This window comes from Penicillium bovifimosum (genome assembly GCF_028826915.1).
Source record: "Penicillium bovifimosum strain IBT 22155 chromosome Unknown utg000004l_segment0_segment0, whole genome shotgun sequence".
Taxonomy (NCBI): domain Eukaryota; kingdom Fungi; phylum Ascomycota; class Eurotiomycetes; order Eurotiales; family Aspergillaceae; genus Penicillium; species Penicillium bovifimosum.
Window position 1 is genome coordinate 927,757 of NW_026622713.1, and position 16,505 is coordinate 944,261.

Sequence of the window (16,505 nt, forward strand, 5' to 3'; positions counted from 1 at the left end):
TTGCATAACTAACCCATGGGGGTATCGGGGATGCGGGCGTATCCCACTTAGGGTTGGTTTCTTAAGTATGGGACCCACTTTGTCGAGGGGGCCCGCATCCCAGTTGCGCATCCCGGTTAGATTGAGTGGACGTATGGACATGAGAATTCACCAGTTAATAGAAAATTGATTTACTTGGAATTAATTCAATTTTTATAACAATTCAACCGCATAAAAGTCCATCTTGGTGTGGTCAAAGTTGGCAGGTTTTTGATGGGGTGCGAGAGCGCTCATCGCCCGGTCATTACTGCCTGTGTGTGTGTGTGTGTGTGTGTGTGTGTGTGTGTGATATTTACCCTGACCCCTCGCGAGTTGGATCCCAGGTTACGTGATGTACAGATATAGTAGTGGCAGCCTATTAGGCTGCCACCACCACTCTAGGCAGAAGGCAGCTACTGTGACTACAAATAGCTGCACATACTCGCCTAGTTAGAGAATGATCATCACACTTGTACTTCAATCCAGGGTTTCAACTTCGCGAACGATATGCAGGATACAACTACTTTCTAAATACATATTGATTGATCCCTGAGATTGATCCAAACTGCCTGGACGGTGGTTTAGTCGCACGTTGCTTTGGTTTATCATCGAGCTGGAACGGTGACGGCTTATTGTGAAAACGGCGGTGAAGATCTTCGATTGTGATTACGGATTTTGCAGGTTTTGCGGAAGTGATAGGCTTTTGCATTGAAGGAATCGATCCTGGCGTGGATGCGACAGATTGCTGGAGGACAGAGGCATAGGTCGGTTGTTGATTTTGGGGCGAGGTGGCGGGCGGGTTTGGTTGACGACGAGGAGGAGGAGGAGGTTGCGGAGAGTAGGCTAGTGGGGCTATTTGGGGTTCTCGGTCGGTTGTGGGGGACGGCGATTGAGTGAAGGAGTCGAGGTTAGTGTTCGAAGAATTGTTCGAAAAATTCTCTCCTATAGCGGGTACTGCTGGTGTTGGTTGGGTTGGTGTCTGTGTGTTGGCGTCGGTGGTTGTTTTCTTGTGTGGTTCGCATTCCATAGGATGGTGGCTTGGAGTTGACTGTCTAGCTAGAGGGGATGCGTTGGTTGAAATATCGAGACTGGTGGTAGGCTCGAGATGTTGCTTTATCTCGCTGTAAATGACCTCCCATATGCAATTGTTTACATGTAGTTGTTGAGTCTCTCGGAAAGGTGCACTTTGGAAGCTGTCCGGGCGTTTGAAAGATTGACAAGCAAAGCAGCAGGCCAGACCACCGAATCTAGGGTACGGTTTGTAGTGAAAGCCGTTTTGGGCCAGTTGAAGCAGAGTCACACCATTGAGCACTTGTCCCTGGAAAGACAGAGCTCTGGCAGCGATAGAAGTGAGTGTGCTTTCCTTCAAGCCTCAGCTTTTTATGATTCGCTAGCGCTCTTCTTCCAAAGACCTCATATCTGAAGGAAAAGCTCTTTGCTATCCAAAAGAGCCGGGTCATAATCATTTGGTGGGGCGCAAAATTCTTCAACTGATAGATTCTCCCGAATATTCCGACGTTCTGGGACATTAAAAACCGGGGGCTTGGGAAAGATCAACTCAGCCGAAGAACCGGGAAGATAGTAGGCGGGAGTCCTGTGAACTGCGGGTTGAGGACGCTTTTCCTAAAAGCAGTATTAACTATCGGCCATTAATCTTTCTCCCAACACAAATCTTACTATTTCCGCCTTAGTTGGGGCAGATATCTCGGGATGAGAGCTGTATGTATAGATACGCTTATTGGGCATTTCCATTATGAGCCAACTCCGAATTGAGTATAAGCGCCAAAAATCATTGTGGCGCCGAAGGAGGTTGTTTCGTCGCTTCCGGAGTTGCTCTTGCTTGACACGGCTCAACGTGTGCGCCATTTACGTGGTCTGTGGACCTTGGAGTCCAGATATCAGTTGGTGAAATAGCTCACCGGGAGAAGAGAGACTCGAGGGCCCTTCTCGTATTATCTTTATTATGTACTCGCCAGGAGAGCGAGCACATTTGATGACCTGTTCCACGCGGTTAAATTTGTGAGTGCGTTGGGTTATGTCGGACCGTTCGTGCTCAGTGGCATCGCCCCTGGGACAACATGTTGGCAAGTGCGAGAGGAACGGATGAACGTGAGCTGTGTCTGCTGGCGAATACACAGTCACATTTGTGCCGCCAGCAAAACGTTGAAAATGAAAACTCCGGTCAAATCCTAGCGTGCTTTGTGCATGATCGCTAGATTTTGGGGGGAGAATAAACGAGGATTACAATATGGCGGGGAATTAATTACCAGCTGTGGAAGTAGAGCCACAGCAGAAATGCACATGTGATGGAATCCAGAGGATCCAAGGGAACCAAACAAAATAATGAGTGAATAGTTGATTGAGTTGATTGAGGGACTCGAAGGTGACCCATCGGGAACGAGGCAATCTGGGTTAATTTCACCGTGTGTGTGATAGGGTCGCTCCGAGATCCGTCAGATCCTGTTACTATATTAAGCAAGAACGATCTATCTAGACGGGGGCAACGACAGCGATATCCAGTCCTAGGGCTCCCTCATGCCAGGCTGCATGGCCATGTGACAAGGCCCAGCCTAAGGGTATTATGGATGTCTAGGTCTAAGATATGGCTGATCGGCGAAGCCGACGATTGGATTACTATCAATCGCTCCCGGCAAGAGCTATATCTAGCTGCCGGGTGGTGATTCAAACCTATGTCAGCCTGGAGCGTCAATCTTTTGAGTACCAGGGTCGAGTATGGGGATGATCGGCGAAGCCTTCAAGGCGCAAAGCGAGGCTCACTGGAATCAAAAATAGTGACTCTCGTTTCATGGAAGGGTTCCGTGGAGGCTGTACACTTGTGGGGAAAACATCGAAAGGTATAATTCAGATTCTTGATTGTTGACAGAGCTAAGACTGAAGAAAGCAATGTAATCGAAAGAACACCAAGATTCTTGCTAACACTTTTTACCTAGGGCAGATCGTGTAAGATGATATGCCGTACGCGTTCCGGCAGGGTTACATGGTTCGGGATAGGTAAAGCACTGAGCTGCGAAGCTCCCATTCTGATCGAGAACGCCCTGCAATGTTAGCTGATTTCGGATGTATGAGTGGACAGTCTCTGTGCTTACAGAAAAGAACGGCCGCTCGATATATCCTGGGTTCTGTTTGATAAACCACTATGTCAGTAGTTAAGCCTATGAAAAAAGGATAGACGACCCACTCATATACGACAAGCTTCAGTCCTCCAATGCGCGGATCATTCTGGATATTACGGATAACCAGCGGGCTCTGCAATATAGCAGGAATGAAACCACCCAGGGGAGTGAGTGATCCTTCTCGAAATTCCACCCCAGTGGTAGTCTCTTCGTCTCTTACGCTTTCGTCAGATAAATAGGCCGTGGTGCTAGCGGGGTGAGACTTACAGTGGTATGCCTTCTGTAGAGTATTCTTGCCAACAAATGAAGAAGGCACAGCTTAGGTTGGCCATTGGAACGTTAGAAAGGAATAGGTTAAATTCCGGATTAATATCGATAATTCCAATGCTGAAGAATGAAGGTGAAGACATTCCGGCAGGCCCGTTTTGTGTTGAGAAGAGGTGCTAAATCATAGAGCTCGAGGAAGAGGCCTTATAGAGTAAAATGAAAGAGGATATAAAGGGACCTACTTATACTGTCCAAGGTAGCCATCGATCGCACCTTGTCATTACCAAAGATCTAGCCATGGTGAGTACCTGCACTTCTCGCTTGCGACGATGATATGCTCACATTAGAAGCCCGCCCCGATTCCCGTCCAATTCCTGTATGGGCCGGCAGGAATTGCTTTGAAAGCAATGCTCTCTTTGAGGATTGAATCTCCCCCAGTCTGGGAATGGATGTCCTCGGAAAACCACTCGAAAATGACTTATGCGTCCACGTGGGGAATATTTTACAGCATCTTAGTTATGGTGCTGTCCTAATGCTGGCATTGATGACTTGGCATTTTGACGCTTCATCTTCTGAAGCATCACAGGGCTTGATTACTTTCTTGAGACGGTCTCATAATAGTGGAGTGAGGAGAATACTTCAAGAATGATACCGAAGCATTATGTGTGAAACGGTCCCTTCGAGCTTCAACTTTTTATTTGTCCTAGATTGAGGCTTTTCGAGTGATCAGTGGAAGAGCAAACCATGAATCAAATTTTGGGGACCAACTGTTGCTACGCTGAGAGAACAGGCGAGGGGACAGCTACTTACTACAGCTTGAGCCGAGTCATAGGAGATTTATTCTTGCACGTATCCCGTTGCTTCTTGTCGGCTGGGGTTAGCCCATCCTTTCCAATCTTTCATGAGTCTCTATATATGGGAGCGTTTTGTGAGGATCTGAGGGTTAATGAGAGCAATATTAGGAGCATTATAAATCGAGTTTTACTATTCTGGCCGACGTCGCCTCTCCACTGCTGAGAACAAAGTCCATCTGTAACAACGAAGACACTTATCGAAATGACATTTGGTAATATCGTACTATGGCTTCACTACCGCTTTGTTCCCCTCCGGGGCTAGAATTAACTAGTTCGTCAGCTTTATACCGCGAGTTAGCCTCTGCGAAGGCATCACAGACGCTACAAACAAACTTCCCACAGCTCTCGTACACTCATCCTCCAAGCTCCAGACTTGTATCCGATCAGGTAACCCTTGCTGTTGCAGCTCATACGATTCGCTCCGAAAGTCTTCCCTCGGAACCGCGGCTGATGCAAACCAAGGTATCTGCGAACACGGGTGAGACTGAATGGACGCCTTCGGTTAGTCCTTTGGGTAATGAGACCGACATAACTCCGCCGACAGCATCTCCGGAAAGCCTGCCAAGTGCAACAGAGTTCAACGACACCCAAACCAAGCCTCCTGAGACAAGCTATTCAGATCTGAATCCTCTCGGCGCGACGCTTTCTCCCGATTCTCCAACTCAAAACCTAATAACGGTCAATACGTATCCAAGCTCCACCAGTGATCAGAAATCCCTAGATCCTCTACACGATAATCTTGTTGCTTTAACAATCCCTTCTAAACAAGTCGACCTTGGTATTGAGCGTCTTCCATCGATAAGTACAGGAAGCGATAACTCACCGAGTGACGGCAGTAATGGCCATTTGGAGATAACTGAATTTTCTCAGCCTTTTCTCGTCCGGACGTCTGATGAGGACGGCGTGCAACCTGGCCATTCCTCACATACGCAGATGGAAGGTCAGACTGCCGCCCCACAAGGGGAAACAACGCAAGGCGCCTATGCCCCGCAATCACCTACGACACTTGTTATCATCAGCCCCTTTTCATCTTCAACGGCAGCAGATTCTGTTTCCTCGAGCCCCTCCATTGGTGCTTCATTGGATGGGAGCGGGGTATCGCGAAGGCCCTCAAGGCAAAGCCTTGCGGTTATTTTCGGCAGTATTCTAGGAGTAAGCCTCTTTGCCGGTTGCATTGCAATCCTGCACAGGCTGTGTTGTCGAAATTTCCGCAATACGATAGTCCAAAGGCATGCCATCCATAGCGCATGTCACGGTGGCCAAGAAAGCAAACGTTCAGAATTAATCCATCCTGAGATATCACGTTTCTCCAAGGATACTTGACGTATCTTACCACATATACCACATACTACAGTGATCTAGGGCCCATTCCGAAACACTCCACCTTCAAGTTTCTCTGGTCGGTGGAACAAAAGAATTCGCAAGTTCAACCAATGGGCAATAGCGAGAAGCAAGACTACCAGCCAGAGCCGATTGTCCCCGGCCGAACCGGAATATCAGTCGGGTAACTGCAATTAAAACAGGAACTGTGTCAATGCACCTCCTTCGAGACAGCTGGAGATTATTCAAAAATCCCCTCCTCGAACATTGGGCTGAGCATGTGCAGCAGCCATAAGTCTATTTGAATCTTATCACCACAGGCTTTGCCATTCACTGTTCTGCTTTCTGTGCCAAGCTCCAGAAGCCGTGGTGTGGCAAAGGTTTGTTACTACGTTACGAATCATTTGTGGCTTCCGTAAATTGTATTGAGATATACATAGAAAATTCAACAGACCGATCGGTTCCTATATGATACAATCACGCATGCCCTTAAATTTCATACCACATCATCCCAGGCACGTCCGATCCATGGGGCTTGTGCTACCACCCATAGGACCTCAATCGAGATTGGATCCCAACCAATTCTGTCTTGTCAACATTACTTTGGCGGTGGAGGCGGAACACCCGGCTTCTTGACGCCTGTGGTATCGTATAAACCACGTCTATAAAGCTCAGCTTAGCATAATGAAAATCTTAAGTAACGCATAGAACCTACCTAGCATTGGTTTCTTCAGGACGAATCATAACTGACCTCTGCATTTTGAGTGACTGCCGGATGGATCTTCGAAAGTAGTTTGATGGGAAATAAAAATTGTAATAGGGATCCAGATTGTGCAGTGGTATCTCTAGAATTCAGCGATCTCGTTCAGATCTTGAACAATTAGCACCGTTCTCTGTGGCAGGGCGATCAGATAGATCTACATCGTCAGCATTTCCAGGAAACCTCTCCGAGTTGCCCCGTCTTTACTTACAGGGCACTGTCCGATTGAAGTAACCAACGGGCAGTGATATGCGCTGTCTTGAACTCGTCAATGACCGTTCGGGGCATTGAAGTTTATTTGAAGTAAAGAAGGGTTCTGGAGTAATAGCGGTGCACTCATCGAAGATTGAGCCGATTGGATGGGAGCAGGACGACTGGTATCTGGAGATAAACGCGTTTAGCATTTATAGAGGAGCATCGTTGGGATGTATTTAGAGCAGCGGATACTACCGTGATATAGTGAATTGCAATACCTAGGGTTGGGAAATTTTGGAACTTCTTCTCTGTTTGTTCCTTCTGTGGTCCGCTCTTCTTGGTTTGCGCTGGCTGGTGGGGAATCGTCTTGAAGGAAGAGAAAAGACTTGGCCCAGCTAGAAAGCAGTCTTCGTACCAAGGAACTTGGAAGGCAATCCATGAGGGTTCCAAAACCCTACCACATCCTTGCCAGCTCTTATGTTAGAAGGCTAAATTAACTTGACAGCCTATATCTAGTACCATTGTAAGCGATGGCTTCAGCGGATGTGGAACGCCGGCAGACAAACACTTAGTCTCCTGGGAACAAAACTAGAACTCAAGCCTGGAGTTTGCATCGTCAAACTGAATACCCCGATTCGAAGTCAAGGAAGAATTCCTTGATAGTATTATAGTTTTCGGAGGAAGACGGTTACCAGGCGATTGTGAGTGTCGTGGTAGGATGTCCGCTGTTCCATGAACGCATCCGCCTCATCCAATAGAAGCACGGCTTTAAAGTGCTGAGCGATCTTGAATACAGTTTCAAGTTGTTGCTCAAGCGCATTGGAATCTCCGTGGTCAACAACGAGCCCGCCTGCGGATATCTGGGAATGTCAGTGAGGCCACAATCAGCGCCACAACTGGCTCGTACCGAATAGAGAGGCCGCTTCAAATATTCCGAGGTTCCTTCAACCGTGAACGTCTTTCCGACGCCGGGTGGGCCACTAACACGGGTTAGGACGGAAGCCACGATATAGTACATAAACAGTTTGCCGACATACTCCAGAAGGATGTTGAGGCCTTGACCTTTTCCATCAATTACGTCGTCAAAGGGTACTGTCGGTATCAGACCCAAGCGGGTTTTTGCCATTGATAAGAGGAGAGTCTTGCTTTCTGGCGGAATTTGCGGGGAGTCAAATGATTCCGGTGACCAGCTCACGTCCATAAGAGATACGGTATAGACAAGCTATCCGGCATTGAAATGACAGGCGCAAGACGGCTCATGTTCCATTGACTTAGGACAACGAGGATCGCGACTGACATCCACTGTTGAGTGATTTTCTTCAATCCACAATTATGAGCAAGACTTGCGGCCTCCCATCTCCATAGGCACTGCAGCAGAGGGTGAGGTCGCTCCGTGATGTCCACGTTGATCTATTGACAATGCTTCCGCTTCTGACGTGCCAGTTCAACCTCCAATATGCTGACCTGTTCTCTAAGATCAAAAGCCTGTTTCTCTGCTGCTTGAAGCCAACGATTTTGGTATTGTAACTGCGTTTCGAGGCGTGCTTGGACATACTTCCTCATTTGTAGTCTTGATGTATCTGTCTCTTTCTCCCTAAGGTGGCCTGGGGTGGAAAACACCCCTAGATCCCGCACGTGGCCTGTGCAAAAGACCTATCCTTTCAGATCTTTTGTTTGCTCGATGTTAGCTCTCCGAGGTGGTCAACATGGCGGACGATTTATAAAAATACTATTATCCATATTCCATCAGGGGAGATTAGTCGGTGTCCTACAGCGAAGTGGCTTCGACCTTCCATGTGCCTTGGTCGACGAACAAACTAGGATGGCAACAATGTCAGGTTCGTCAACGTCTACTGAAATGGCTACCTCAGTCTGACTTTATAAACATGAGCCGTCTACTTCGACCGGTGAGCATTATTCTGATGACGATCTTACCTCGGTGGAGGACTCCGACTTCTCTGCTGAAGATGGAACACATGTTGATGGTCTGGAGACTAACCCTTTCAGGTTGATGGATAATACCAAGCACCTAGATGGGTTTCCGGCGCCGGCTGTTACTGTTCTAAGCCTAAAAAGAAGAAGACTGTTATACTTGCGCCTAACGAAGGCAGTATTGCTTTAGAATTACCGCAGGTATCCATGTAGAAGGTGTAATGCCCAGCCGCGCGTAGCGCGGCGTACAGAGTCTAGTAATTTAGATACCCGACGAATGTGGGGCTTGGACACAGTAGGGGTGGCTACCACCCTGACAAGTCATCGCGGCTCCGCAAGTGATGCGAGGAGTCCATCTGTCGGTAAGGCATTGTTTGAGGATGCTTCCGTTGCATCGCCATATCCCTGTCGGGCAAGGACGGCTCAGGCGGCTGTCTGTCGCACCTGTGCACGTCCCTAACGTCGGGAAACCGACGGCATTTTGGACTGGATCGTCGTTAACTGGCGTATGGAGAAAGTTGGCAGCGGAAAGAGATGTGGACATTACGAGCGCAGCTGACGAGGTCGTCCGCTCTTCACTAGCCTCCGCGGGTGCCGTTTCGAAATTTACACCATCCGAGAAGTTATAGATCGTGTCATCCACAATTTCCCAGGCAATTTGAATGTGACCGTCAGCACATGCAGCTCCTCCGGACAGCTCTTCCAGGACAGAGTAACTAAAGTCGAGACCGGGGGCGGCGACCGCATTCCAGACGTCACTTGAAGCCGATCCTCCTGCACAACGCTGACATCCATCGCCGATAAAGAGCGGTAGGTTTGACTGCTCGCCATTGACGGTGACGATAACCCGCTTTCCGCAATACTTTGACATGTCCAATTTAAGCTGGCTATGATTCATGGCAACCACATAGTTCGAGTTCACGTGGTTCAGTGACAAAGCATTCTGCGAGCTACACTCCAGAGGGCCCAAATTTTGAGCCACAAACGATGTGTCGCAGGCCTCCACTTGCCTCACATCGTAGTAGTATGTTCCAAATCCGGTCCCTCTGAACATAGTTCTCTGCGCACTGACGCCTACCAAGAAAAGCAGACTCACTAAGGTTCGAAAGTTCATGATATCGAAATCGGATTGCGAGCGAACGCAGAATGAGATATAGGCACTATATACTTGGGGAATTTCAACACCATGCCGCTAACATAGGCCCGGTCTCATAGCGTTGAGCGGATACTTGTTTTCTAGGAGTAATCGAACCACAACATTTGAGCGATGTAAATCGATATCAACGTCAAAAACCAAGCGCGGCCCTCATCTCTGTTTATCCTTCAAAGAGTTTTTTTTTCATTCACCACATTGCCTGGCATTGTGGTTGAGAGCATAAAAGTCCTGCTTTACATCGTGGTCGGCCGCCAGCCTCATTTTGCAGATATGGTCCCCGTCATTGTATCTGACTCCAACAGGTGGGGAAACCTACTATACTTTGCTGCTGGCGACCCATTGAATCCGGAAATGAACTGGGCATACAGAAATGATCATTGTCAATTACATTTAGATCTTACCAGGTATAATTTATTTTTCAAATAAACTACAGCCAATGTGGTTATTCTGACTGATTAACAGGGGTGGTTGTTAGCCTCATGCTGAATCGTCCAGAAACACCAATAAACATTCCTGAGTATCTAGTCTCAAGAAAATTTGTTGAGATCGAATTTAAGTAATGGAACGATCGGCTTGTACCAGGCGATACACGATGCACTCGGGTGCTCTATCGAAGCTGTTAGTCCGCAGACGTTGCGCGAGTCTGATGCAGGCCCCTATAAAAGTATTAGCGACGAGGTGAGCAACCAATGTTTGCTGGGCTTCCCAAATGCTGAAAAACCCAAGCAGTCAAGCATATCGAAGCTTTCCGAGCCACTCGGGACAGCTTTGGAGAATCATTCTTTCACGGCCACTATTCGACGACTCGAAGACGCAAACCGGGAACTTACTGCTAAGCTTGAACGCGGCCAAATATGTTCAGAGGAGTTACTTGAGGAAAGGCAGCAGTGGGAGGCAAAGTATCGCCGGATTTATGAGGCTCTCGACAATAGCAAGTGTCGAGAATAGTGGGTCATGGTCATGTATATACACTATTCTAGATAGGCTTTAGCGCATGGTGGAGGTGATCCCCGCTCGGCAAGCGAGACACACAGTGTCTCGTTCCCGAGTGCTCGCCTCCAAGCTCGAATATAAGCTGCAACGGCACCATACGATAATGGTATCATACATGATCATACCTGTTCTATGTCACTCTGAAATTACAGATGTTCCAAGTATTGTGGCTTATCTGTTTCAAAGCGGTGGCTGTGCAGGTTGAATAAAACCACTGTAATTACCTCACACCGGTAAATAATGCGCAATTGTATCGAATACAAGCCCAGAACATAGCTGACTAACCTGATTACCGAAATGGCCAGGCTATTTTCAATAGAGTCTCAAGGCGTAATTGCGCTTTCACGCGTCGATTTTCCAGGTTCTAATATGTCTCCTGAGATGTCCTAGGCATCTGGAAGTAGGTTGTCGCGCCTTGCCCATATATCTCCTGTTTTAGCCAATCTCACACACTAGACTGCACCGGGGGCTGTGCTTCGGAGAATTATGGGGACAATTAAGAAGGGATGCGAACGTTACGAGAGTATTCGTTATCGTAGTGGTGATAGAAGGGGCGAGGACTCATTTTCAAGTGTATGTGTGGCATCTTCAAACTGTCTCTTTCGGGTGCGGAACTCCACCTGGGACCTTCTGATCCTCGGAAGGAGTACTATTGTACCATATAAATCTCATCTAAATAAGTAACATGTAAACCAAGTTCGTGAAAGGCTCAGATATCTCACAGACATTGGTCTCTGTTGATGCCTGGCATTTGATGGAGAAGAACGGGCGTCGCGGATCAAACTCACTTGCGTGGAAGGGACTATCGTTGGTTCAGCTCAATCGGGGGAAGCACACCATTCGCGTCTGGGTAAATGACAAAAAGAGCATGTGCAAGTACTGTGGGCTTTAGTACGTGTAATCAGACCGAAAAATCAAGCTAGGATCTGTTCTCTCTCAAATCTCAATGGATTTTACGCTACTAAATTCAGTCAGCCACAGGCCCCTGCAAATTCTCGCGCTCCTCCTGGTAGAATAGTGAGAGTCACTTACGTCTTCCCATAGGTCTTGGCCATATATAACAGATTCAGAGCTCAATAATATGCAAGAAATGGTCTTGCAACTCTAATCGGATGGAATAATTGGATATCTACCAGGTCGGCGGTTTCCTTTGCAGCATCAGAAAATCTGCACAATAGTTAGGTTTTTGCTCTGGCTGAGGGGCTGGAAAGAGACAGACCCCGGAATGCCGACGGTCGCTTGAGCTTATGAGCAGTCTTGAGGAGAAATGCTTGAAGCTTGGATATGTTCACTCTAGGAGGGATCAGTGTTTCTTTTATATACTTTGACTCTCAGCATTATCGGCCAGTCCCCGCAAATACCAATGGGCACCAGCACTTGAGCTCCTAGGATCTATACTCATCTCACCAATCATATTGTCGTGGCACGGAGGGTCTGGGAGCTCCTAAGAAGACCTATTAGGCTTCATTTAGTTATGATGAGGGATTTTCTAAGTGCTAGTTAGAATACCAGGTAAATGAGGAGGCACAAATTCCGTCATGGGCAGGTAGATCATCCAGTAGCATGACCGGTCTAGAATATTTCTGCGAATGTCCAGGTCACTAGAGCTGAATTCGTACTCCTTTGTTCCTAGGAGCAAGTGGCGGCAGCAAGAGCGATAGTCCGTTAGGAATCAAGAGGAAAAAGAATCATTTGATCAATTCCGTTCTCGACAAAGTCTTTTCCGAATTTGACCATTTCGTTCTGCTGGATCTCAAAGAAGCGATCCCAGCAACTCACCAAGTCGACGAAGTCATGCCCTAGCTGGAAGTGCGCCAGAGAAGTGCGTGTCAACTCCTCACGTATAGCCTGGTAGACGGTGATGATTCTTTTGAAGACATCGTCAGAATTCTGATAATTGTAGACGGCAATAACCTGTGAAGAGTAAGTATTAGTGCTTTGACTGGCAAAGAAACACCCGCGACGTCAGATCTCACATTTCGTAGCATGGTCAAAGCCTGGCTTGGATCTTTCTTTGCGACCATATCGAGCCAAGCGTCTTGAGCAAACATCACATGCTTGGGGTTATCGAAATCCCAGAGCTAAGATCAGTTAGTCCAGCTCGCAACCAAGGCTTCGAAACACTGACATCGCCTTTCAATTTGTTCAAACTTTTTGCCATCAGCCGGAACACATCGAAGTTGCTCTTGCTTCCAATTTGCTCCATAATCCGATCAATGGGCTTTTGAAGTACCTGGTTGCTACCCGGGGTTTTTGGTGCAGTTTTCGGAATGATATCTTTGATGAAGAAGTTGTGGAGGAAGTTACAATCAACACTTGCGCAGTTTAGGATGGCCCATTCCATGAACCTGCGAATCAATTTCACCTCTAACGGGTGATCCGCTAAGGTTTAGCCCGTCAGATTGTGTTCTTCACGTTGCGCATAAATGACTTACTGTTGACCTCAGGTTCTGGGGCCTTGCCTCCATCGGGCTTTTCGGGGTTAAGCTCCTGCGTTGTCGCTGTTCGTTGACGCACTGCAGTATTTCCACAATCATCGGAAGTGTCAAGATCCACAGTTTGATCGATCGTCTTTTTCTTTCTGGGGTCCTTCTTTGCATCTTTAGTCTTCAATTCCAACCAGTCCTTTGACCCTGGATAAGCAAATCTCGTCCATTGTATCACCCTGTCGATGCCATCTTTATCCACGCAATCGAAAAAAGACACCTTGCTATTGGCCCTTTTTTGTAGGTGGTGAAGCACATCTCGCTACAGTCTCAAGCGTGATTAGTGAGGAGCATAGAGAGTTGATGATTGACTAACCTCTTGTTTCCATGTGGACTCCCGTCGGGCAAGTGTCGAGCCACACGATTCATCTCCATAGTTGCACAGGTCCTGGTGGCATGTAATCACGCTGGGCTTTCTACCGAACAGCTGATTGTATTCTGATGGGTTGAGGTAGATGGATGTCGCGGTCTTCTCATAACCATCTCGTAGGAACTCTGGCACAGTCTTACCCGAGAAAAGGCTAGGAAGCATCGTGGCGGTGTTCAGGTTCTCGAAAAGATGCCCTGCAATATTGTCCCAAGTGTTGACCAGACGATGCCAGTGATCGTCCTGACCCAGTTGGTAACCCGAGAAGATTGCAACCAAGTGAACGACCAGGAAACGAGTTGCGATAACCTCGCATTTATCCTCGCGGACACTCAGGGAATTGGCTTCAGATGTCCGAGGTGTCTCAGGGTAGCTCTCCGCACACACGTAGTTGGTTGTCCAGTCAATGAGTCCATCCGAAAACTCTTGCAATTCATCGGATGTACGTGAGGTCTCGGTGTAGCTGACGGCATCGCAACAGTATGCCCGAGCACCGGAGTGGTAACATCCTTCGTTGTAACCATCCATCGCCACACGTACCTGATTTTCATCACATCCAGATACGCACCTTTGACCGTCCAAGGCGAAGCCCACGTTGTTGCGCCATTTGCAGTTCTCGAATCGCTTGCTTTTCGACTCCGTATTGCAACAATACTTGCGTAGTGAGTGATAGTGTCTTGGCCAGTGCTTCCCCCAAACGTCTCCGGGGTAGCAGTTTGAGTCACCGCTACCTTGACCAGATTCACCGAGAAGGGAGCTCTTTGACCCGGAGCACTTGCCATCACCGCACTCAGGGAACTTGCCCCATTCGCAGGTGTTGTAAAGCGCCATGCTGCTCAGCTCTTTTTTGGAATCGTCTTCCACTGTGCAACATGCTGACTGGTATTCTGGAGGGTGAATCTCTTTGCATCCATTTGTTGTCGAACCAATCTCAATCATCCCACTCGGACACCCAGACTGACAGTAACCCTTGTTGAAGCTATACCAGCCACACTTTGGCAACTTGGCATCAGGAGGACAACACCATGAGCGTACGCCCAAGCCGTTACAGTGCGTGTCATCCATCATATATTCTGGGCTTCCAGTCTTCCACTCGTCGATTCTTTGGGGCATTTTCCATCCTGCAGGACAGGGCCTTCCACAGTTGGACCATCGACACTGGTTGTGGTTCGTCTTCTCTATGATGATGTCGGAGTTAACCTGGTCTCTCTGCATTGAGACTTGGCGGTTAGTGATCGTTGCCAGGTCTCGCGAGAAGTTTGCCGCGGGCGTGTCATGGCTGATCGCCCACACCATAACTCCGCTGAGACACTGTTCACGGGCAAATTGGGCTTTCATGGCTAGGGTCTCTCGATCATCCATGGAAACCCACTGATCATCCCAAGTGACAACTTTGACTGCGGCCTCTTTGTATAGCTTTGGCCTCAACTTTTTTTCGTCGATGATATCCATGATCTCGTTGTTGAGAAGAATTCCTGCCTCTTTGCTGCATGGACCTGGAAGACCCCCGGAGGCATACACACATCCAGGCTCCACACACCCTTGGGTCGTGTAAGATCGTCCATAAAATGCGAGCCCCATGACAACCTGATCTCCTTCCACGTCGTTCCGCCAAAGCAGTTCCAGAGCGGATTTGATTTCCGTCAAGTTGGTGTGAGGGTTCAAGAAAGCACCTGTCCATCTGTTGCCTTGATCCCAGGTGCCATGCATATCGTAGGACATGATGTTGAAAAATGAAACGTGCTTAGCCAGGCCTTTGAGGTCAAAGTGCTGGAGATACCAATATGATGCTGGTAGCGTGATCGAAAGCTCACTTCGCCCAGGTGTTTTGTTCAACTCGGTTTTCAGTCTGGCCATGAACTTGGGGAAATTTTTGAAGTCCTCTGGCTTTCCGTTGCGGTCATCGGCCTCGGGATATTCCCAGTCGAGATCTATACCGTCGAAATCATGGGTGGACATGAACGAAATCAACGAAGCAATGAACTTGTCTTGTTTCTCTTCTGATGCTGCGAGCTCCGAAAACACTGTGGCAGTTGGACCAGGGTCGTTGAACGTCTATCCTCCGATGGCAATCATCACTTTGAGGTCTTTGTCGTAGGTTTTCAGGGAAGTCAACCGGCGATATAATTGTACATCCCGGTCGTCAGACGGCCCCACCTTGAATGTCTTTGGATCAATGGTGGCGAATGCGAAGTTGATGTGGCTGTAGACGCCGAAAGGAATCTGTTCGGGCCAGAAGTCATGGCAGGGACGCCGGGTAGACCATCCTTCGTAATAACCGACGACCCTGGACATGTATCGATATTTGGAGCAAGTCTCGTGCTTCACAGTCTTGTTGCCACACTAAAAGCAATATGGTGTTAGCCAATACTCGAGATGTAATGATATCAGGGTGAGCTTCACAAATTCTTTCGTGGTTCCGCAGTAACCCTAAACCCACACAAGGTCAGCATGGCCCAAATCTTTGAGACCTTATTCGAGCAACATACGAAATCTGAACAGCAGACATTGAGTGGGCACGATTTACTCTTTGCCCATTGACCTCCAAAGCCAGGGTCACATTCTGATTTGCGCTCGCAGCCAGATACACAGACTTCCTTGCCACAAAAGTCTGGGCCATGTCCACAGAAGCCGAAATTATTACTGATCTCAATTAGCTGCCAACAAGTTTATCCAAAATAACCAACAAGACATACCAGCAGCCTTCCTCGCAAGGGTTCTTCGCGTCACATCCGAGTTTATAGTCACAGGTCGAAAGACAACCGTCACCACAGTGCTCTGGAGTAGTTCCACAAAAGCCGGACTTTGAGCTAATTGTCATGAATGGTCAGTGGCCATTTTCCAATTTACAGAGCAATCATACATACCAGCATCCTGTAGCGCAATGCTTGCTTGCACTGCAATCCTGTCCCAGGACCAGCAGTGCCAATGCACAGAGCAGTATGCTGAGTCTTAGTAAATACTTCCCCGACATCAGGATTCAGGAATACACAGCTCGTGCTCTCCCTGAGCGGAAATGAAGG

At 48.0% G+C, this 16,505-nt stretch overlaps 7 protein-coding genes across 7 annotated transcripts; 1 reads left to right on the forward strand and 6 right to left on the reverse strand.

The window, feature by feature from the left end:
* Positions 1 to 538: 538 nt before the first annotated feature.
* Positions 539 to 1,045, reverse strand: N7515_004640 (uncharacterized protein; the record flags this gene model as incomplete). Its single annotated transcript, XM_056665384.1, has 1 exon — positions 539 to 1,045. One exon carries the CDS (start codon positions 1,043 to 1,045, stop codon positions 539 to 541), a length of 507 nt encoding a protein of 168 aa, XP_056522334.1.
* A 386-nt stretch (positions 1,046 to 1,431) lies between these two features.
* On the reverse strand, positions 1,432 to 1,770 carry N7515_004641 (uncharacterized protein; the record flags this gene model as incomplete). The annotated part of the gene is made up of 2 exons (XM_056665385.1): positions 1,432 to 1,641; positions 1,696 to 1,770. The coding sequence occupies 2 exons, from the start codon at positions 1,768 to 1,770 to the stop codon at positions 1,432 to 1,434; spliced, it is 285 nt and encodes a 94-aa protein (XP_056522335.1).
* Positions 1,771 to 2,951: 1,181 nt separating this feature from the next.
* On the reverse strand, positions 2,952 to 3,562 carry N7515_004642 (uncharacterized protein; the record flags this gene model as incomplete). Its single annotated transcript, XM_056665386.1, is given in 3 exon segments — positions 2,952 to 3,173; positions 3,211 to 3,400; positions 3,420 to 3,562. The coding sequence occupies 3 exon segments, from the start codon at positions 3,560 to 3,562 to the stop codon at positions 2,952 to 2,954; spliced, it is 555 nt and encodes a 184-aa protein (XP_056522336.1).
* Positions 3,563 to 4,475: 913 nt separating this feature from the next.
* Positions 4,476 to 5,558, forward strand: N7515_004643 (uncharacterized protein; the record flags this gene model as incomplete). Its single annotated transcript, XM_056665387.1, has 3 exons — positions 4,476 to 4,485; positions 4,554 to 5,425; positions 5,496 to 5,558. 3 exons carry the CDS (start codon positions 4,476 to 4,478, stop codon positions 5,556 to 5,558), a joined length of 945 nt encoding a protein of 314 aa, XP_056522337.1.
* Positions 5,559 to 7,213: 1,655 nt separating this feature from the next.
* N7515_004644 (uncharacterized protein) lies at positions 7,214 to 7,674 on the reverse strand (the record flags this gene model as incomplete). Its single annotated transcript, XM_056665388.1, has 2 exons — positions 7,214 to 7,408; positions 7,456 to 7,674. The coding sequence occupies 2 exons, from the start codon at positions 7,672 to 7,674 to the stop codon at positions 7,214 to 7,216; spliced, it is 414 nt and encodes a 137-aa protein (XP_056522338.1).
* A 1,127-nt stretch (positions 7,675 to 8,801) lies between these two features.
* On the reverse strand, positions 8,802 to 9,534 carry N7515_004645 (RlpA-like double-psi beta-barrel domain-containing protein; the record flags this gene model as incomplete). The annotated part of the gene is made up of 2 exons (XM_056665389.1): positions 8,802 to 8,836; positions 8,925 to 9,534. 2 exons carry the CDS (start codon positions 9,532 to 9,534, stop codon positions 8,802 to 8,804), a joined length of 645 nt encoding a protein of 214 aa, XP_056522339.1.
* A 2,808-nt stretch (positions 9,535 to 12,342) lies between these two features.
* Positions 12,343 to 16,303, reverse strand: N7515_004646 (CAZyme family GH18; the record flags this gene model as incomplete). The annotated part of the gene is made up of 8 exons (XM_056665390.1): positions 12,343 to 12,543; positions 12,606 to 12,710; positions 12,758 to 13,011; positions 13,065 to 13,377; positions 13,432 to 15,537; positions 15,562 to 15,825; positions 15,972 to 16,125; positions 16,179 to 16,303. Coding segments are annotated over 8 exons (3,522 nt in total), but the record flags the coding sequence as incomplete, so codon positions are not given.
* Positions 16,304 to 16,505: the final 202 nt, after the last annotated feature.